At 45.2% G+C, this 21,774-nt stretch overlaps 2 protein-coding genes across 3 annotated transcripts; both read left to right on the plus strand.

Annotated features, from left to right (window-relative positions):
* The first annotated feature begins 4,761 nt into the window (after nucleotides 1-4,761).
* LOC109569229 (olfactory receptor 4D9) lies at nucleotides 4,762-5,709 on the plus strand. Its single transcript, XM_019974548.2, has one exon. It carries the CDS (start codon nucleotides 4,762-4,764, stop codon nucleotides 5,695-5,697), a length of 936 nt encoding a protein of 311 aa, XP_019830107.2. The 3' UTR covers nucleotides 5,698-5,709.
* Nucleotides 5,710-12,306: 6,597 nt separating this feature from the next.
* Nucleotides 12,307-21,024, plus strand: LOC109570000 (olfactory receptor 4D9-like). 2 transcript variants are annotated; one of them, XM_070767506.1, is made up of 2 exons: nucleotides 12,307-13,113; nucleotides 17,917-21,024. In XM_070767506.1, exon 2 carries the CDS (start codon nucleotides 17,948-17,950, stop codon nucleotides 18,881-18,883), a length of 936 nt encoding a protein of 311 aa, XP_070623607.1. In that variant the 5' UTR covers nucleotides 12,307-13,113; nucleotides 17,917-17,947; the 3' UTR covers nucleotides 18,884-21,024. The 2 variants fall into 2 exon arrangements, with proteins under 2 accessions (XP_070623607.1, XP_070623606.1); XM_070767505.1 differs by having other exon boundaries at nucleotides 12,307-12,814.
* Nucleotides 21,025-21,774: the final 750 nt, after the last annotated feature.

Genomic DNA, 21,774 nt, shown 5'->3' on the forward strand with positions numbered 1-21,774 from the left:
TATTTTTAACATATGCCTTAGTTTAAACTGCTGTGTAAAAAAAGAAAAACATCCCTAGAGGATAAATGGCATTTTGCACTTATTCCAAAGTGCTAGGAAGAGGGCTTTGAACCACAGAGTCAGTGGCAAGATGACCCACTCTCAGTCAAGTCCCTAAAAGGGATCTGACTTGTGTGAGGAAGCAGCGTGTGCCTGAAGCTGGTGAGACAGGGTAGCGACTGGCAACTCAGGTTCCTCAACGGCTTCTAGTTTGCAAAACAGACATACTGTCTTGCCTGCCCCTTAGAAGAGCCCTGCTTATGAGGTAGTTCTGAGTAACTGTCGCCAAGTCGTGTCCAACTCTTCGAGACCCCATGGACTGTAGCACGCCAGGCTTCCCTGTCCCTCACCATCTCCCAGAGTTTGCCTGAGTTCATGCCCAACTGTCACCATATTGTAAATCAGCTGTAGTGGTGCAGCCTGAGAACTGACTCTAATTCACGTCCTGTGACCCTCACATGTATTTCTCATGAGTTTGGTACTATTATCGAGTAACCTGCCCAAGGTCAAAGCAGCTAGGAAGCTGTCAATCCCAAACGGCATACATGCTCCAGATGATCCACAAAGGTGTATCCAAAATGCGAGTGTAGGATGTGCTGCTGCCCCAGCAGGCCTCCTGGACGAGGTTTGCAGATATTCCATGTCCAGTGGGGCGGTTTTTCATATATCTCCCCCTGATTTTGTACCGCCTCACTTTTCTTTCTGCCGATTCCACAAGCTGCAACATGCTTCTTGTCTTAACTGTAAATGCCTTCAGGAGAGGATCTGTGTTAGAGTAACCATTTCCTCGATGTCATTATGATGATTACTTTTATGTGTCAACTGGACTGGCCACAGGGATTCAGATTAAAACTGGTTGCTGGGTGTGTCTGAGAGGCTGTTTCAGATGAGATTTGCGTTTGGATTTGGGGACTCAGTAAATCAGATTAGTCACCTGTCCCCCAGTAGGTGGATATCCTCCCACCTGTTGAGGACCCCAATAGAGCAAAAGAGGTGGAGGAAGGAGAAATGGAACGCCCATTCTTTTTTTTTTTAAGAAAGAATGATAAAAAGAGAAAAGAAAAAAAGTTCTGGTTTCCATTTTATTATTTATTTTTGGCCACACAGTGCAGCATGTGGGATCTTAGTTCCCTGACCAGGGATCAAACCCACGCCCCTGGCAGGGGAAGTGTGGCGTCTTAGTCATTGGACTGACAGGGAAGTCCTTGGACCCCTTATTTTGGCCTCACAGCTCAAGTTCGGCCATCTCATCATTTTATACCATTGGCTCCTCTAGTCCTCAGGTCGTTGAGTTAGGACTGAATTCCACTATCAGCTTTCCTGGGTCTCCAGCTCACAGAAGGCAGACTGAGGGACTGCTCAGCCTCCATAGCAGCATGAGTCAATTTTGCATAATAATTCTTTCACTAAATGTGCATATGTGTGTATATATATATGTACATATATACATATATCCGTATGATGGATACAAATATAAATACTGATCTTACTGGTTCTGCTTCTGGAGAACCCTAACACGGCCATGGAAATGGTACGTAGAGGAAGGAAAGAAAAAAAGAAAACCCAGGTCTCCCACATTGCAGGTGGATTATTTACCAGCTAAGCCACTAGGGAAGCCCAAGAATACTGGAGTGGGTAGCCTATCCCTTCTCCAAGGGGTCTTCCCAACCCAAGAATTGAACTGGGGCCTCCTACATTGCAGCTGGATTCTTTACTGGCTGGCTACCACGGAAGCTCCATATATGTGATGGATACAGATATAAATACAGATCTTATTGGTTCTGTATTAGGTTTCTAGAGAACCCTAGAAATGGTATATAAAGAAAGGAAAGAAAACAGAAATAGGGAAGAAAAACAGGAGCAAGAAGGAAGGGAGAACAGTTGACACAGAAGCTTTTAATCTTGTCACAGTGGTTTCCTGAGCAGATTTGAAAACCATTCACTTATCACTCCAGTATCCGAAAGAAAGATTCTAGAATAAGATGCTGTCGTCAATTAAAATACTTCTACGTTCCAGATTAACCAAAGACTTTGAGGATGATTTCTCCATTGGTTATGGTAAGTAGTTAGTGTGGGGAATGTTAGGATTCCTGAGAGCCAAAATTTTCTGTATTCATGATTCTGAACATTTATTCTTACTACAATAACATTATTCTCATCACTCCATGTTGTTGACATAAACAACAAGCACTAACAGCAATGAAATGAAAAGGGGGCTCTTCTCTTATTTTTCTGTGTGAATAAAAGGAGAATGCTGCCTGGGGAACTGTGCTCTTTAAAGGATCTTTTCCTAAGATTTGGAGACGGAAATGGCAACCCGCTTTAGTATTCTTGCCTAGAGATTTCCATGGACAGAGGAGGCTGGCAGGCTGCAGTCCACAGGCTTGCAAAGAGTCGGACACGACTGAGCGACTACCTTATAAGACTTTCTGAGATTAGCAAAGCAAAAGGAGTGGGGATGGGGGTGTGAGGAATTAAAACCGGAATCAGAGAAAGAGCCACAGCAGGGCCACTGCACGAGGCAAGACTCTGGGAGGACCTAAGGTAAATAAACAAGGCAAAGACAAGACAATTTTCACGTTCTACTTGATAAAGGCTTTATTTGTTATAAAATAATAATTATGAAAATGCTGTTGTTCAGTCACTAAGGCAGGTCCTACTCTTTTGTGACCCCTGGACTGTGTGTAGCCCACCAGGCTCCTCTGTCCTTGGCGTTTCCCAGGCAAAAATACCGGAGCAGGTTGCCATTTCCTTCTCCAGGGAATCATCCCGAGTAGTCAATTAAGTTTTCCTTGAAATGAAATTCAGCCTTTACACATGAGGCTAAAATATTATAAAGTCATTACCACGTTTATATTTTTTAACACTTTACTGAAGTACGATGTACATACATATAGAAAAATGTACATAAGCCTAGAGTCTGATGAACTTCCACACAAGCTGAATACATCTTTGCAACAAGTACCCAGATCAAAGAAACATAACATTCTCAGCACCTCAAAAGCCTCCCTCACGCTCCCTTTAGTTTTGCACACCTCGGTTCTTTATGTGAACAACACAGGAGTGTGTGTATCTTTTGGCCTGGATCATTTGGCTCCACGTATTCGTGAGATTCGTGGATGTTGTTACATGTAGTGAGATCTTCCCCATTGCTACGTAGCAGTGTGTGGATTAACAGTTTATCTTTTCTACTGTTAGCGGGTATTTGTGCCATTCTCCAGTTTGAGGCAATTACAAACAGTGCTATGAACATTCTAGGCTATGTCTTCCAGTGGACACATAGAACAACAGATTGTTCTTAAGATGGAGATAGGTAGATGGATGACAGAGAGATACATATAGATCTCCATCTTAAAATAATAGCTAATAAAGATATCGGAGAAGGCAATGGCACCCCACTCCAGTACTCTTGCCTGGAAAATCCCATGGATGGAGGAGCCTGGTAGGCTGCAGTCCATGGGGTCGCTAAGAGTCGGACACGACTGAGTGACTTCACTTTCACTTTTCACTTTCATGCATCGTAGAAGGAAATGGCAACCCACTCTAGTGTTCTTGCCTGGAGAATCCCAGGGATGGGGGAGCCTGGGGGGCTGCCATCTCTGGGGTCGCACAGAGTCGGACACGACTGAAGTGACTTAGCAGCAAAGATATAGGTATCAGTATTAGCAGATATAATCAAACAGCAAAATGGTTATTTGACACCCCACCAGCAGGGTTCCAACTGTCTCATAGCTTCACCATCACTTGATACTTTTCCTCTTTTCTAACCTAGCCATTTTGTGTATGCACAGCAGTTTCTTGCTGTGATTTTAATTTGCATTTCCCTGGTAATTAATGAAGCTGAATCCGCTTTTCGATACTCTGTTGTGAATTTTTTTCTCCTAAATGTGCATCTATTATTTCAGCCATGCTGGGTCTTCCCTGCTGTGCAGACTCTTTCTAGCTGCAGAGAGCAGGAACTCCTCTCTAGCTGTGGTGTGCGGGCTCCTCCTGGCGGCGGCTTCTCCGGCCGCGGAGCACTGGGCTCTAGGGTGCTCGGGCTCCGTAATTGCGGCTCCCAGGCTATGGAGCACAGGCTCGATACGTGGGGCTCACTGGCTTAGTTGCTTTATGGCAAGCGGGATCTTCCCCGACCAGAGATCAAACCCATGTCTCCTGCACTAGCAGGCAGATTCCTCACCACGGAGCCACCAGGAAAAGCCCTTTGGTAAAGTTTTGGTTCCTGTCTTTGGCCATTTTCTGCTTTGCTCATCTGTCTTCTTTTACTGACTTGCAGAAGTTGTTTACATACTCCGGATGTCGGTCTTTTCTCAGCTCTAAGTATTGTAAGTATCTTCTTCCATTTGAGAGTTCTTTTAATTCTCATAGTGACGTCTTTTCTTTGCGTGTCCTACAGCGCATGCTTGCTCTTCATCGCGGCAAGTGTCACTTGCTACAGTACATGGAGAACTGAAGAGGTCCCCACAGCCGTCACCTGTGTCTCAGTGGCCACAGTGATAGAACCGACCTGCTTGAACGACTGCCGTCAGAAACCTGGGTCACCTTCTCCCTCACGATGGCGTACAGAATTGCAGGCACAGAGCCTGCCCAGAAAATAAAGAACCTCCCAGGCCAACAGCAAAACCCAAGCGACAGAAAAGACAAGGGTAGATCTCTTAATACATCCTTTAACTGTGCTGTTATTTCTTCCAGAGATGTACTTGAAAAAGAATCTGTGACCCCATGGATCAGGGAAACTATACCAGAGTGAAAGAATTTATTTTCCTGGGCATTACCCAGTCTCGAGAGCTCAGCTGGGTCTTGTTCGTCTTTTTGTTTCTGGTTTACATGACGACTCTTCTGGGAAACCTCCTCATCATGGTTACAGTGACCTGGGAATCGCGTCTCCACACCCCCATGTACTTCCTGCTCCGTAACCTGTCAGTTCTTGACATCTGCTTTTCCTCCATCACAGCTCCTAAGGTCCTGGCTGACCTGCTCTCAGAGAGGAAGACCATCTCCTTCAGTGGCTGTGTCTCTCAGATGTTCTTCTTTCACCTGCTCGGGGGAGCGGATGTGTTTTCCCTCTCGGTGATGGCCTTTGACCGCTACGTGGCCATCTCAAGACCCCTCCACTATCTGACGGTCATGAGTCGGGGGCGGTGCACTGCCCTCATCGTGGCCTCCTGGGCGGGGGGCTTCATCCACTCCATCGTGCAGATCTCCCTGCTGCTCCCCCTCCCCTTCTGCGGACCCAACGTCCTGGACACTTTCTACTGCGACGTCCCCCAGGTCCTCACACTCGCCTGCACGGACACCTCCTCTCTGGAGCTCCTGATGATTTCCAACAATGGATTAGTCAGTTGGTTCATATTCTTCTTTCTCCTCGTCTCCTACACAGTCATTCTGACGATGCTGAGGTCCCACTCCGGGGAGGGCAGGAGGAAAGCCATCTCCACCTGCACCGCCCACATCACGGTGGTCACCCTGCACTTCGTGCCCTGCATCTACGTCTACGCCCGGCCCTTCACCGCCCTCCCCACCGATAAGACCGTCTCTGTGACCTTCACTGTCATCTCCCCTCTGCTGAACCCCCTGATCTACACCCTGAGGAACCAGGAGATGAAGGCAGCCATGCAGAGACTGAAGAAACAGCTAGGGCATTCAGAAAGGGTTTAGCGTCTATGAGGACAAGATAATACCAGAATTCAAAGATAAATATTAGGGGCTTCTCTGGCAGTCTTGTCATTCAATCCCTGGTCGGGGAGCTAAGATCCTGAAAGCTGCTTGATGTGACCAAATATATATACATACACAGGAGAGGGGTCCATTTGAGCCAGTCCTGAAAGTGGACTGTATTCCAGCCTTTAGTCCTACAGCCCCAACTAACTGCAAGGGAGTCGGGAATGTAATCCAGCTCTGCACCCAGAAAGAAGAGGTGAGATCATGAAAAACGGTGAGCGATAGAAATCTCTTTGGCATTTATGACTCATGGCTAAGAAATCACGATCGGATCGGAGTACAGGGACTAGAACATTGTGTTAAGGAGTCTCTTTATACATAGAAATGTTTGCTGGAAGGAGTACTGCACACTTGGAACGCACAGAGAACCACGCTGAAGTGAAAGAGACAAGAGATGAAGAAATCTAACTTTCCTGACCCAGGGATTGAAGCAGCGTCTCCTGCATTGGCCGGCAGATTCCCGACCAGCAGCGCCCCTGGGAATGCCTGTTGTAAGCCAACATTTATTAATACAGAGGCTCCTATAGAGATGAGCGTCGTCTTCTTACTGTCCTTTCCAGCGTTCTGTTCTCTTTCCACCACTCAAATATGTTCTGAATTATTTTCCAATATTAGACATTCTTCCTCCAAGCATCAAAGTCCCAGTAAAGACATAACTTGTCTTCAGTTGGATCCATCTGTAGAATAAACCCTCCTTTACTGCCTGGTTCCATCTTTACTCTGGTACCATTGTTCTCCAGCTCCTCTATACTTTTCACAAAGGTGTCTTTTTTTCCCCCTACTTCTCTGTTGACTTTACCTTGAGCAAAACTGTTATGACTGGGCAAAACTTTAAATAATCAAAGATCTATACCATCAGAGTCTGTGTTCCCAAGTGTGTGTGCGTTGCTCAGCCCTGTCCAAATCTTTTCAACCCCATGGACTGCAGCCCCCCAGGCTCCTCTATCCATGGGGGTTCTCCAGGCAAGAATACTAGACTGAGTTGCCATGCCCTCCTCCAGGGGATCTTCCTAACCCAGGTATCGAACTGGGGTCTCCTGCATTGCAAGCAGATTCCTTACCAGCTGAGCTACCAGGGAAGCCTGTTCCCAAGTGTAGGACCCCACAAAAGACTGTAACCTACAAAAGCTGTTCACGAAGCTGACTTGGACCATTTGCAACATGCAAAACAACCTCATAAAACACAGTGAGGAAAAGCAGCTGAATTCAGAAGACCGTTAAATTTACTTGTCTGTCACCATGACATCAAATACTTACTTGGATCAATATATATACATATTTTTTCTCCAAGTAGAGACATTTTCTTAAGGAACAATTAGATATTGAGCTGATTCTAGTTTATTCTACATACATTCCATATATCTGGCCCTATCATTTGTGATGTTTTTTCCTACCCCAGAAACATTGATTTTTTAAACTCCCATGATATTTTTCATAAGCAAATAAATGTATCTATATACACGGATGGGTTAATTCAGGGGTGATCCTGTCATTCTGGATGTCTTTGAAAAATTCAAAGAAGAGTCAGGTTGCTTCAGCTTAGTTTCCAAGATGCTAATGGAGTCAGCACCACAGAGACTATACTGAAGCAACCGTGAGATTCCGGCCACAAAACTCTACCCTGGACGGATCTGCAGAGTTCTGCTGTCGATACTGCTGAGTAACTTGTCTTTCGAGTCTGGAAGAGAGTGTTGTCCACATGGCTCTTACTCGATAACAGACTGTCAGCTCAGTACGATGTTAGTGAGCTATTGCTGTACAACCCATTACCCAAAACTTAGTGGCTTACAACAGCACCCGTTTCTTTTTATTTATCTATTTATGGCTGTGCTGGGTCTTCGTTTCTGCACATGGGCTTTCTCTAGCTGCAGTGGGCGGCCTTCCCACCTTTGTGGCAGCTGCTCTTGTTGTGGGCTCACGGGCTTCAGCAGTTGCAGCAAGCAGGCACAGTCGCTGAGGCCTGAGGGCTCCAGAGTGTGGGTTCAGCAGCTGTGGCCCACAGGCTTACTTGCTCTGTGGCACATAGCATCTTCCCCGACCAGGGACAGAACCCGTGTCCCCTGCAATGGCAGGTATTCCCACCCCGTGTACCCAGGGAAGTCCCACACACATTTCTTAAGTCACAGTTTGTGTGAGTTGGGGATCCGGGCACAGCTTAGCTACATCTTCTGCATAGAACCTCTCACAAGGCCACAGTCAAGGCATGAGCTGAGAGCTGCAGTCTCATCTCAAGTTTTGACTAGGGAAGGGTCGGCTTCCAAGCTCACTCATATCGTGAGCCATTGGCCTGGGGGCTGCAGTTCCTTCCTGGCTGTGGCTGGAGGTTATCCCCAGGTTCTAACCCTCCAGGGCCTCTCTCACAGGGCACCTTACTTCACCAGAGTGCACAAACAAGGAGGAAAAGTGGGGTTCAGCAAGACAGAAGTCACGGGCTCTTATAGCCTGATCTGGAAAGGGGCAGGCTATCATTTTTGTCAACGTCTCATCTTTAGAAGCAAGTTAATTAAGTCCAGTCCACACACAAGGCAAGGGGATGGCACAAGAGCATGAATATTAGAGCAGGAACTGACAAGCTCTCCAAATAAACTAGGAAAAAATGATTGCAAATGATGAAAGAAACCTAAAAGCAATTGATTCAGGAAGAGTTACAAAAGACCTCCCTGCCAAAAAAAAAAAAAGGGTAAAAGGAAGTATCAGAGGTATTTCAGAGATACTGAGTCCTTGTGACAAGGAGAAGAACAGTGCCAGGTATACCGAAAGAAGGATTGAGGTGTTCTTTTTTTTTTTTTTTTTTGGCTACACGGGGTCTTCACTGCTGTGCTCGGCCTTTCTCTACTGCGGAAGGTCGAGACTACTCTCCAGCTGTGGCGCACGGACTGCTCACTGCTGTGTCTTCTCCTGTTGCAGAGCACGGACTCCGGGGCTTCAGTACTTTGGCCCACGGGCTTAGCTCCCCACAGCCTGTGGAATCTTCCCAAATCCGGGATGGAACCCAGATCCCCTGCATTGGCAGGCAGATTCTTAACCGCTGGACCACCAAGCAAGTCCTAGTTCTTTAAAAATATTTGTTATTTATTTGGCTGTCCTAGGTCTTCGTTGCAACATGCAGGATCTTTGGTTGTGGCGTGCAAAGAATTAGTTGCTGCATGTGGAATCCAATCCCCTGACCAAGGATTGAACCTGGGCCCCCTGCTTTGGGAGCACAGAGTCTTAGCCACTGGGCCACCAGGGAAGTGCCGGAAGTACTTAGTTCTTGAGAGCAATGATCAGATCTATTTTAGACGTTTTGAGTTGTAGGTGTGCCCTATATCCAAGTGAGACAAGCCATGGGTATGTGGTGAGAGACGAGGTTTCAAAAATGATATTGAAAATAAGAGGAGGGGGGAAATGGAGTTTTGGGGCTCATAGGGCCTGGAACAAAGGAGACAGTAAATATTTAGAGATGAATGGTACCAACCCATCCTTTGTCTGTTTACTTGCCTTCTTTGTATGAGAAGTTTGGGGGAAAACAAGAAAAAACGCATCTCCAAGTCTCTATGATGCATCTGATCATGTATACTATCAGGACAACAAGCAAACTACCTGCCTTAAAAAAAAAAAAAGAAAGAAATGAAACAGGCTGCACACACTCTCCTGGGAGTTCTGTTCATTTTCTCTGAGTTCCATCTCTTAAGGAGACAGAATCCTGTCTGTCCCCGTGAGCCCTTCAGGCAAAGATCCTCGGGTTCTAATCAGAAATCGAAGAGAAGTCACTCCTCCCCCGCACTAGGAGAATTTCAAAACCAAGGTGTGCGCGTTCGCATACCTTTTCCGGCGCGTGTTCAATTTCTTAATAAGACTCAAGGGAACGGCATCCCATTAGGAAAGTCTGGCCACTCAAGTTCAACAATCACATCTGGAAGCACACCCGGAGCCGAGGGACTGGCACTCGGGGCAGCCACACCTGCGGCTGGGTGGCAGGACGACGCGGAGGCGATTCTTGGAGCCCGCCATGTGCCTTCGGCAGCAGGAGAGAAGATACAGTGCGGCCAACCCCCAGCTGCACGTCCGCCTTAAAGGGGACTGTTGATGAGCATCCATGACTCCTAAGATCAGCGTATGCCGCCGGACGGCCAGCACTACTTCTCAGGTAGGAGTTAGAGGTCAGGGGCTCTAAGTGGCTCTATTTGGGGGCTTTGGGGTGCGGGCCTGTGTGTCTGAGTGTACGTCTGTGCCTGTGTGCGCATGCACTACCAGCTTGGAAAATCTTATTGTGGATTTCAGAAATACTTTGAATGTTAATAATGCTCCTGAAAGGTAGAGGATGCTGGACGTTAAAGCTCAAAACTTCAGAGACGCAGCGCAATTAGCCCTTCAGTATTCGGAAGGGTCCTTGAGGAGCAGAGAGAGGTCAGCTTGTCAAGAGGGCCCCAGGGGGCACACGCTTGGTGGACAATTGAGGGGGTGAGGAGTCCCTCAAGTTGGGGGCTCCATGACGTTCCTTAAGCCTGTTTTGGTTGGGGGGATGTTGCTGTTTGGTTGCTACTGTTGTTTTGCATTTCAGCTGAGCCGTTCAGCTCGCAGGATCTTTAGGTTCCTGACCAGGGTTCGGACCCAGGCCCCATCAGTGAAACCACCGAGTCCTAATCACAGGACGGCCGGGGAATTCCCTAGCCTGTTTTATCAGAATGGGTTTCTCTGGCCCTTTATTACTATTATTATTCTTTTTAAACTTTATTATGTAGATTAAAATATTCCCTTTAGAAGTTATCACTTTGCTTTTATGAGGGTTTCTTTTGTGAGCAGTACATTCGTTTTTTTAATTGAAACATAATTACAATCTTGCGTTAGTGTCCACAGTACAGCAAAGTGAACCATCCGCGTGTGGGCATACATCCCCTCCCACCCCACGCTCCAGGTCCGCACAGAGCGCCGCGCTGAGCCCTCGCGCTGCACAGCAGCTCCGCTAGCTGTCTATTTTACGCATAGTGGTGTGTATGTCAATGCTGCCCTCTCGACTGGTCCCTGGACCTACTTCTAAAGAAATTCTTGGGGTCTTGAACTCGTTCTTGCCAAAAGCAAAAAATAAAGCAAACATAAACAGTAATGTTCTGCTTTCTTTCCTTCTCTCCTGTTGCAAACAGACACACATACACAGAGGCTCTCATCTGTCTTCCCCTTTCCGCCTTTACTCTTAGCTGGGCAAATGCCCTGTGGAGGGAGGAGCAGCATTTTCAGCATTTTTCAGTTGGATCAATGATCACTTTGACCACTCCCTCCTGCACAGAATCTTGTGCCTTTGGGTTTCAAAGCCCATTCTTCTCACCACTAGGACGAACTGCCCCTGGCATTTCTTGCTACCAATCAGCCATCAGTTAACTTCCAAGACACACTTGAGATTTATAGGTTAACTGAGATTCAAATGCTGGTAAGCAATAGACAGAATACAATCTTAGACTCATCACAAGATAATTGAGGGCAACACTATTTAAAACAATCGAGAATTAAAGCTCCAAAGGTCTAGAGCAGGGGTAGGGGGTGGGAATAAATTGGGATTAACAAATGCACACTGTCATATATTAAAATAGATAAACAAGAATTTACTATATAGCACAGGAAACTATATTTGATATCTTGTAATAAACTATAATGCTATAATGGAAACAAATATTTGTAAAGAATATAGATACTTACATATATGTATATATAAAACTGAATCACTTTGCTATACTCTTGAAACTAACATGATAAGTCAACTATACTTAAACAAAAAATAATTTAATATATATTTATTTTTAAAAAGTTCCAAAGGACTTACCTGGAAGTCCACTGGTTAAGACTACACTTCCACGCAAGGGGCACAGGCTTGTCCTTGGTCAGGAACTAAGCCCCCACATGTTGCACGGTGCAGTCAAAAATATTTCTAATTTTTAAAAAAATGAAAAGATTTTTTTTTTTAAAAAGCTGCAAAGGTCTGGAAATCACCTGGACCGATGGATCCATTTAATATTGTGTAATGCCGGGCAGACCTTGCCCGCTTACAAAGGGACTCGAGGCAGCGTGTTCTCCCGTTTCACGCATGAAAAGACTACACATCCTGGAGTTTAGACGCCTTTAAAACTTCCACTGTTGCTTCATGAAGTCCTCAGAGTTCAAATCTCCCAAGCTGGTATCTTCTTTCTGAGCCACAATACTTCCCACTGTAGTTTAAAATTTAAAAAAATAAATCCTCTGTGCGTTATCTAAAAAACTAAAAAGCTGCCTATGTTCTGATCACTTTATTTCAAAAATCTTTTAAAATATTTACTCTGGAAAAAAAAATAAGTGGCCCTTTTAAAAACAGAAAGCATTTGAAGGGGATGAAATCTTTGGGGAGTTATTGATGGATTCGTAGGTCACTGGGAGTAAGCCAAGAAAATTAGCTTTGCTTGGCTTGGCCTTCAAAGGAAAGAGAATAGGAGGAAAGTTCACACCGTGAAGTTCTGTTCTGATGAGAAAATGACACATAAAGTACAGTGGGATCCAAAGACATAAAGTACAGTGGGATCCAAAGATCTGAGTCGTTAACTGAAGCTGAAGCTCCAATACTTTGGCCGCCTGATGTGAAGAGCTGACTCACTGGGAAAGACCCTGATGCTGGGAAAGGTTGAAGGCTACAGGAGAAGGGGACGACAGAGGATGAGATGGCTGGATGGCATCACTGACTCCATGGACATAAGTTTGAGTAAACTCTGGGAGACAGTGAAGGACAGGGAGGCCTGGCGTGCTGCAGTCCATGGGGTCACAAAGAGTCAGACACAACTGAGCGACTGAGCAACAGCAACAGCAGAACAAAAGGATGGCTTCAAAGTGGGAAGGACACAGAAAGAAGTAAAAAGAAGTGTCAGAGGTGAACACAGCCCGACGTCCGTGAGAGCAGCAGTGAAAGGACTGAGCTCCGCACCCATTTGCCCAGAGTGATCAAAGGGAGCGCGAAGGAGGGGGACAAGCTAGGGCTCGGCAGAGTCGAAAAAGCAGAAAGTGGCAGAGGTGGTCGGTGCCAGTGCAGTCAGGCTTGTCTGCCAGCGGCATTTATGTAAGTCACCCCCTACACAGACTGGGAGACAGAGGCTCCTTCCTTCATGATGATCACATTCAAGGAAATGGCTCTTGGTCCTTGAAAGAGACGCTTGTAAGTTGCAAGAGATACACATCACAGTTGCCAGGCTGCTGCTGCTGCTAAGTCGCTTCAGTCGCGTCCGACTCTGTGCGACCCCATAGACGGCAGCCCACCAGGCTCCGCTGTCCCTGGGATTCTCCGGGCAAGAACACTGGAGTGGGTTGCCATTTCCTTCTCCAATGCACAAAAGTGAAAAGTGAAAGTGAAGTCGTTCAGTAAGTGTCAGACTCTTCGTGACCCCATGGACTACAGCCTACCAGGCTCCTCCGTCCATGGGATTTTCCAGGCAAGAGTACTGGAGTGGGTTGCCATTGTCTTCTCCGACATTTGCCAGGACTGGTCCGTAAATGCTCTAAGCAAGGGAGATCGGGGGCCACCTCTGATGTTGGCTGGAACAAACAGTAAATTCTCCTGGCAGCTTTGTGCTTTCCCAGGCAGGCATTTTAAATGAGGGCCTGGGGTCATCCTAAGGACACTGTCCTGTGTCTCCAGAGGCCATGTGGTGGTCTGGTCATCTCTTTTGCAGGTTTGGACAGAGTCCTTAGGTGCCAAAATTCCGCAGTTCTCAGGGGCACAAGCGAACTTCAGGCTGAGGGAGATGTTCCTTATCCTAATTTGGTGATGGTTTCATGGGTGTATGTATATGTCAAAGCTCATCAAACCTTTAAATGTGTGTAGTAGTTCATTGCAAGTAAGTTACACCTCAACAAAGCTGATTTTAACAAAAGAAAAAAGGTGTAAAGGATATTTTTTTTGTTGTTGGTAAAATCACAATAGACTGATGCCTGTTAACACCCAAACTAGAATTCATTCTAAATACTCTCTTTAAAACAGGGTTGGAAACAGGAGAACAGCAACAAATTAGGATCAGCAAATGAAGCTCGGTGATAAGCGTTTTAAAAAGTGTGTTCCTTTGCAAAGTAGAAATGTTCTAAATTGTTTTATCCTTTGGTATATGTGTTGGGGCGGGGAGGTTCAGAGGAATAGATTTTATTTCTTAGAACAATTTTAAATTTACAGAAAAATTGGACAAAATGCACAGAGAGCTCCCATCAACTACCGTTGCCCACTGCCAGCCCAGTTGCCCCTCTGACTCCCACTGTCCACAGTGGGCTCCGTTGGGTAAAAGCTGACAGACCAGGATGGATACATTATTCTTAACTGAAATCCATTGTTTGCATGAGGGCCAACTCTTTTTGTTAAGAAAAAAGGAAATTTTAAGTTTCCTTTCCATGCCATACATGATCATTTAGTATGAGGAAAGGAAAATTGGTTGCAATCAGTTTTCCATATTCTAGATGTGTTTACAATACTGATACTTTAGCATTACTTTTAAAAAGGGAGGAAAATAGACACTTACCACATTCTTATTCTTTCTGACAAAAAACAATAGTTCAAATAGTGCTAACAGCTTAATCACAAAAACAGATTATGGGTTTTATCCATGAAAGATAATGGATATTCACTTTTATCCATTAACTCACTTAGTGCTGAGTATTTCCATTTTCCTGCCAATAATAACAGAATAATAAAACATATGTCATAAGATGAGTATAGTACTTGCATGATTTTAGTAATGTTTTTTAAAAAGTAGATCTACCCTTCAATGACCTAGTATTGAATAACTGCAGTATTTCCTAAAAGCATGATTTAAATGATTTTTAAGCATTTGCTGAAAATTCTTTAAGTATCACTAACAATGATAGCATGACAATTAGAGTGTTCTTAAAGCTCTTTAGAATAACAACTTATAATATTTTAAGCTAACCTGAATCATGAGTGCAAATTTGGCTTCAGTGTAGAATTTCCCCTGGCAGTAACTGATTCAAGTGTGTGACCCAAATCCTTCCACATACTGGAAAGCAAGAATGTTATGTGTGCTTGTGCAAGATGAAGGTGTTCCACACACCTGAAAAGTCTGATCATGACCCGCTGAAAGCTTGAGACCCTGATCTTAAACGCCACTCGATGTTGTACATTCTATGGGTTTACATGGTGCTGTGTACCCGCAATCTGAGCGGCATACAGATTAGCTTCAGTGCCCTAAAAATCCCGTGTGTGTGTGTGTGTGTGTGTGTGTGTGTGAGTTGCTCAGTGCCCTAAAAATCCCGTGTGTGTGTGTGACTCGCTCAGTCATGTCTGACTCTTTGCGACCCCATGGACTATACCCTGCCAGGCTCCTCTGACCATGGAATTCTCCAGGCAAGAAGACCGGAGTGGGTTGGCATTCTCTTCTCCAGGGGATCTTCCTGACCCAGGGACTGACTCAGGTCTCCTGCATTGGCCGGCAGATTCTTTACCCTCTGAGCCACAAGGGATGCCCCTCAAATTCCCTGTGTCTCACCTATTTATCCCTCCCAGCCTCCACACCCAGCCCCCAGCAGCCATTAATATTTTATTATAATTGTGTTATAATCTTTCAATTATGATTTATTATATTGTCATTTCCAGACTGTCATATAGTGAGATCATACAGTAAACACCTTTTCAGATCGGCTTCTTTCATTTAGTACTATGAATAACGTTTCATCCCCATCTTTTGCTGGCTTGGTACCTCATTTCCTGTGATCACTGAATAATATCCCATTGTACAGAACATATCTGCTTTTGAGATGCTAGATTAGATAATAGTTGCAATTATTTCAAAGAACCATATTTTATAACAGAAGTATAAAAGTGCATTTTTGTCAGTGTTTTCAAAAAAAAATGTATAAAAGACTGACCCTGCAAAATGTTAAGTGTATTATACATGGGGGAGATGTGGTCTGTGTCACCTCAGGTTGACTGTATTCAGCAAGTCTCCTCAAGGTCCACAGTCCTGTAAAACAAACACGATGATACTCAGTTTTACTGATGATGAAGAGTTATCTGCCAATTAAGTGGCAGCATCTACATTCAAATTCAGGTCTGCTGCATACAGAACAGACTTGTGCTTGCCAAGGATGCGGGTGGGGAGGGATGAATCAGGAGTTTGGGACTATCGGATGCAAACGTATTATACGCAGAATGGAGAAGCAACCAGGTCCTACCGTACAGCACACAGAACTATATTCAATAGTCTGTGATAAACCATAATGCAAATGACTGAATATGTGTGTAACTGAGTCACTTTGCTGCACGGCAGAAATGTACATGCACTGTAGATCAGCCACATTCAGTAGAGTAAATTTGCACACACACACACAAATTCAGGTCTGCTGATACTAACATCTTTTTTTTCTTTTGAACTTTTTATTTTGTATTGGGGTACAGCTAATTAAAAATGCTGTGATAGTTTCAGGTGAACAGCAAAGGGGCTCAGCCACACGCACACACGCGCAAAATCCATTCTCCCCCAAAGCCCCTCCCATCCAGGCTGCCACAGCACACTGAGCAGAGTTCCCTGCGCCGTACACTGGGTCCTTTTTGGTTACCCATTTTAAATATAGCAGGGTGTGATACTAACATTTTGCTCTTTGTGCAAAACTAAAGCCTCTACAAATACCGAAGCGACGCACAAATGTAGGTGACAAAAGGGAGGGAGACTGAGGAAGGAAGAGCACTGGTCCAGGGGCCAGGATGGTGAGGTCTTTGGCAACAGCATTATGAAAAGCAGAGACTGTAGTTGCCAAGTCCTGATCTTGGGCCACAGAAATCAGAGGAAAGCAAGACACCAAAGAGAAGGGAGATTGAAAAGGAAAAGAAGAAGGAAGAGGAGAAGGAAGGAAGGAAAGAAGAAAAAAAAGAAAGAAAGAGAGATGCACCCAATTAAATTGTCTTAGCTGCTGCAAAGCTGTTTGTCCTAAGTAGAAAGTAAAATGGAAACTGTCTTTCTGGCCTTGATTTAGTGCTGATCACTGGTATCATGAAGATCCAGCAAGACTATGCCAAGTAGATTGTCTCCGGTGGGAGAAAATGAAGGAGAGGCTACGAGCTTGCGTTAGAGCCACAGACTGTGCGTTATACCGTCCCCTCCGCGTGTTTCCCACTTCCTAACAACTGGATGCGTGAGTGTTCATTGAAAACAAAAACAAAGCTAGTCTCTTCACTTCTCAGAGCATTCAGCGGTTTTTCAAGAATAAAATGATGAGACATACAATTTTTAATAAGAATAACATACTAATTAAGGTGTTTTAATTAATTTGTTGGTGTTCACTCATTAAGTCATGTCCTACTCTTCACAACCCCATGGACTGCAGCACGCCAGGCTCCCCTGTCCTTCACTGTCTCCTGGAGTTCACTCAGATTCATGTCGATTGAGTCAGTGATGCTAACAAACTATTTCATCCTCTGATGCCCTCTTCTCCCGCCTTCAGTCTTTCTCAGCATCAGGGTCTTTTCCAATGAGTTGGTTCTTCGAATCAGGTGGCCAAACTATTGAGCTTCAGCTTCAGCATCAGTCCTTCCAGTGAATATTCAGTGTTGATTTCCTTTGGTTTGATTGTCTTGCAGTTCAAGCGACTCTCAAGAGTCTTCTCCAACACCACAGTTTGAAAGCATCAGTTCCTCCTGCTCAGCTTTCTTAATGGTCCAACTCTCACATCTGTACACGACTACTGGAAAAACCATAGCTTTGACTATACAGACCTTTGTCGGCAAAGTGATGTCTCTGCTTTTTAATATGCTGTCTAGGTTTGTCATAGCTTTCCTTCCAAGGAGCAAGCGTCTTCTAATCTCATGGCTGCAGTCCCTGTCTGCAGTGATTTTGGAGCCAAGAAAATAAAATTTGTCACTGCTTCCACTTTCCCCCTGCTATGTGCCATGACTGGAAGACCCCTGGAATGGCAAACCACTCCAGGATTTTTGCCTCAAGAACCCCATGAATGGTATGAAAAGGTTTTAACTAAATACTCCTTTGAAAACCCACTCTTTGTTTTGCTCTGAGATAACTCAAAAACACCATCTACGGCAGTTGGCGTCTTTCCCCAAAAGGAAAATAACTGCAAAAATAACACCCAAGGCAGTCCAGTCATATAATTCACACTCCTTTGGTTTTTAATGATATGTTTTCTGTATTCCATTTTCTGTCTTCTCTCCAGGAAGTTGAGAAAGAAGAAAAAACATGACCCAATGGAGCAGGGAAATCACAGCAGGGTGAAAGAATTTATTTTTCAAGGACTGACCCAGTCCCGAGAACTGAGCCGGGTCTTATTTCTTCTGTTATCATTGGTGTACACAACTACCGTGTTGGGCAACCTCCTCATCATGGTCACTGTGAGCTGCGAGTCTCGCCTCCAGACCCCCATGTACTTCCTGCTCCGCAACCTCTCCGTCTTGGACATCTGCTTCTCCTCCATCACCGCCCCCAAGGTCCTGGTGGACCTTCTTTCAGAGAGAAAGACCATCTCCTTCCGTGGCTGCCTCACCCAGATGTTTTTCTTCCACCTCCTCGGTGGCGCAGACATCTTCTCTCTCTCAGTGATGGCCTTTGACCGCTACGTGGCCATCTCCAAGCCCCTGCACTACGTGACCATCATGAGTCGGGGGCGGTGCATTGGGTTGATAGTGGCCTCCTGGGCGGGGGGCTTTGTCCACTCCATCGTGCAGATCTCCCTGTTGCTCCCCCTCCCTTTCTGCGGACCCAACATTGTGGACGGTTTCTACTGCGATGTCCCCCAGGTGCTCACACTCGCCTGCACTGACACCTTTGTCCTTGAGCTCCTGATGATTTCCAACAACGGCTTGATCTCTACCCTGTGGTTCGTCTTCCTGCTTGTGTCCTACACAGTCATCCTGATGATGCTGAGGTCCCACTCTGGGGAGGGCAGGAGGAAAGCCATCTCCACCTGCACCGCCCACATCACAGTGGTCACCCTGCACTTCGTGCCCTGCATCTACGTCTACGCCCGGCCCTTCTCCGCCCTCCCCATGGACAGAGCTGTCTCCATCACCTTCACTGTCATCATTCCTGTCCTGAACCCCCTGATCTACACCCTGAGGAACCAGGAGATGAAGGCAGCCATGAAGAGACTGAAGAAGAGACTTGGACCTTCTGAAAAGGAATAGATACCATGCAGTCTAGAATGGAAGAGTCAGAACTGAAAAGTATTTTCTCACACACAGTAGAAGACCCTTATCAATAGACCATCGTGAGGCCAGATGAGGCCATCTTTACCCTATGGCAGAATCTTCTAATGAAGATGGTCTGAAATAATTGTTTCAGTAAGGATTTGTCATGGTGAGATTTTCTGCTACTTAAGTCTCAGATCCAAAAGCCATTAGCTCATGATGTTGTTGTTGTTCAGTTGCTAAGTTGTGTCCAACTCTTTGTGACCCCATGACTACAGCACACCAGGCTTCCCTGTGCTTCACTATCTCCCAGTGTTTACTCAAATTCATGTCCATTGAGTCAGTGATGTTATCAGACCATCTCATCCTCTGTCATCCCCTTCTCCTTTTGCTTTCCATCTTTCCCAGCATCAGGGTCTTTTCCAATGAGTCGGCTCTTCCCATCAGGTGGCCAAAGTATTGGAGCTTCAGTTTCAGCATCAGTCCTTCCAATGAATATTCAGGGTTGATTTCCTTTAGGATGGACTGTTTGGATCTCCTTGCAGTCCAAGGGACTCTCAAGAGTCTTCTCCAACACCACAGTTCAAAAGCATCAATTCTTTGGTGCTCTCACATCCTTACATGACCACTGGGAAAACCATAGCTTTGACCATATGGACCTTTGTCAACAAAGCGATATCTCTGCTTTTTAATATGCTGTTTAGGTTTGTCATAGCTTTCTTTCCAAGAAGCAAGCATTTTTTAATATCATGGCTGCAGTCACTGTCTGCAGTGATTTTGGAGCCCAAATAAATAAAATCTGTCACTACTTCCACTTTTTCCCCTTCTTTTTGCCATGAAGCAATGGGACTTGATGCTGTAATCTTAAAGGAACTCCAAAGTTTATATCACTCAAGCACCTCATTTTACAGGTGAGGAAATGAAATCTGAAAGAAAATTACCTCTCAGTTCTTGAGTTGTGGCTGTACCTTCTGCAGCCCAAGCAACAATTAGTAAAATGATCTTTAGGGACCAGAGTCCATCCTATAAAATCCAGCCACTCTTCCCTTTGTGGAAAATTTCCATTGCCCATTTTGAGGATATCAGTTCTGTTTTTCTAAGGAAACCTCTGGGTCTTCCTTACAGAAGCTGAGATGGTTCATATTTTATCAAAGTTTTTATCATTGATAAATAGCTGAGACAAGGCTAGATCTGAGATATCTGACCTCAGGTAAATGCATGTCTGACTACTCCTGTTGCCTCAGGCAAGATTTGATGGCATCTGAAACAAGCTCGTCTATTTATCCTCTATTGTAGTGTTGAGCTTCCCAGGTGGCACAATGGTAAAGAATCCGCCTGCCAAGGTTGAAGCTGCAGGACATGCAGGCTCGACCCCTGGGTCAGGAAGATCCCCTGGAGGAGGGAAGCGGGCAGGCCACAGCCTTTAAATGAATGACAAGGCCTTGAGGATATGACAAACTGGCTAGAACCGACTAGGTCCAAGATGGCAGAAGATGTGACTTCCAGTGGACCTTGAGCCTCATTATGCACTCATTGTAATACACTAGCATCTAAATGACATATCCACAGTCACCATGACAATTCCGAGGCCAACCATCAAAGACCAATGATGCTGATACATGGTGCTCAGTTGTGTCTGACTGTTTGCAACCAGTCAGACTGTAGCCCACCAGGCTCCCCTGTCCTTGGGATTATCCCGGCAAGAATACTGGAGTGGGTTGCAATTTCCTCCTCTAGGAGAATTGTCATGGTGCCTGTGGGTATGTCATTTAGATACTAGTGTATTACAATCCATACATGACTACAGGAAAAACCATAGCTTTGACTAGATGGTGGAGAAGGAAATGGCAACCCACTCCAGTATTCTTGCCTGGAGAATCCCAGGGACAGAGGAGCCTGGTGGGCTGCTGTCTATGGGGTCACACAGAGTTGGACACAACTGAAGCGACTTAGCATGCATGCATTGACTAGATGGACCTTTGTCCACAAAGTAATGTCTCTACTTTTTAATATGCTGTCTAGGTTGGTCATAGTTTTTCTTCCAAGGAGCAAGTGTCTTTTAATTTCATGGCTGCAGTCACAATCTCCAGTGATTTTGGAGCCCAAAAAAATAAAGTCAGCCACTGTTTCCCCACCTATTTGCCATGAAGTGATGGGACCAGATGCCATGATCTAGTTTTCTGAATGTTGAGTGTTAAGCCAACTTTTTCACTCTCCTCTTTCACTTTCATCAAGAGGCTCTTTAGTTCTTCTTTGCTTTCTGCCATAAGGGTGGTGTCATCTGCATATCTGAGGTTATTGCTATTTCTCCTGGCAATCTTGATTCCAGCTTGTGCTTCATCCAGCCCAGCATTTCGCATGATGTAGTCTGCATACAAGTTAAATAATCAGGGTGACAATATACAGCCTTGACGTACTCCTTTCCCGATTTGGAACCAGTTCCCTCCTGTTTCACCATCACTACAAAAGTTAGATACATTTCTGGAAGGCCATGGCCATCTTCTGGTGGTTACGGTGTAGAAAGGGCATCTGCAGGCCCATTCTCAGTAGTGTCTCACTAGTGATTAACTTCAGGTGGTCTACTGGCCCAATCAATGGCTCCAGGTGTCATCTCACGGGGGAAGAGATACAGGACAGGAAAACTGCAGAGGGTGCACATGAGGGAGATACGTCCAAGCCCAGGTGTCAGAGGTAACCTGAGAGACCCAGGTACAGACAAGTGAAATACTTCAGCCAGGTGACGGGCAACACAAGACAGAAGCTATGGACAAAATTCACATACACTCATATCTGATCCTGGACTTTTAAAACTCTACATTAAAAAAAATCTACATTTGCTTCTTTGGGGTGACTGTTACTTTCTGACTATAATTAAAATCATTCACCAG

Source organism: Bos indicus, chromosome 15, assembly GCF_029378745.1.
Source record: "Bos indicus isolate NIAB-ARS_2022 breed Sahiwal x Tharparkar chromosome 15, NIAB-ARS_B.indTharparkar_mat_pri_1.0, whole genome shotgun sequence".
NCBI classification, from domain to species: domain Eukaryota; kingdom Metazoa; phylum Chordata; class Mammalia; order Artiodactyla; family Bovidae; genus Bos; species Bos indicus.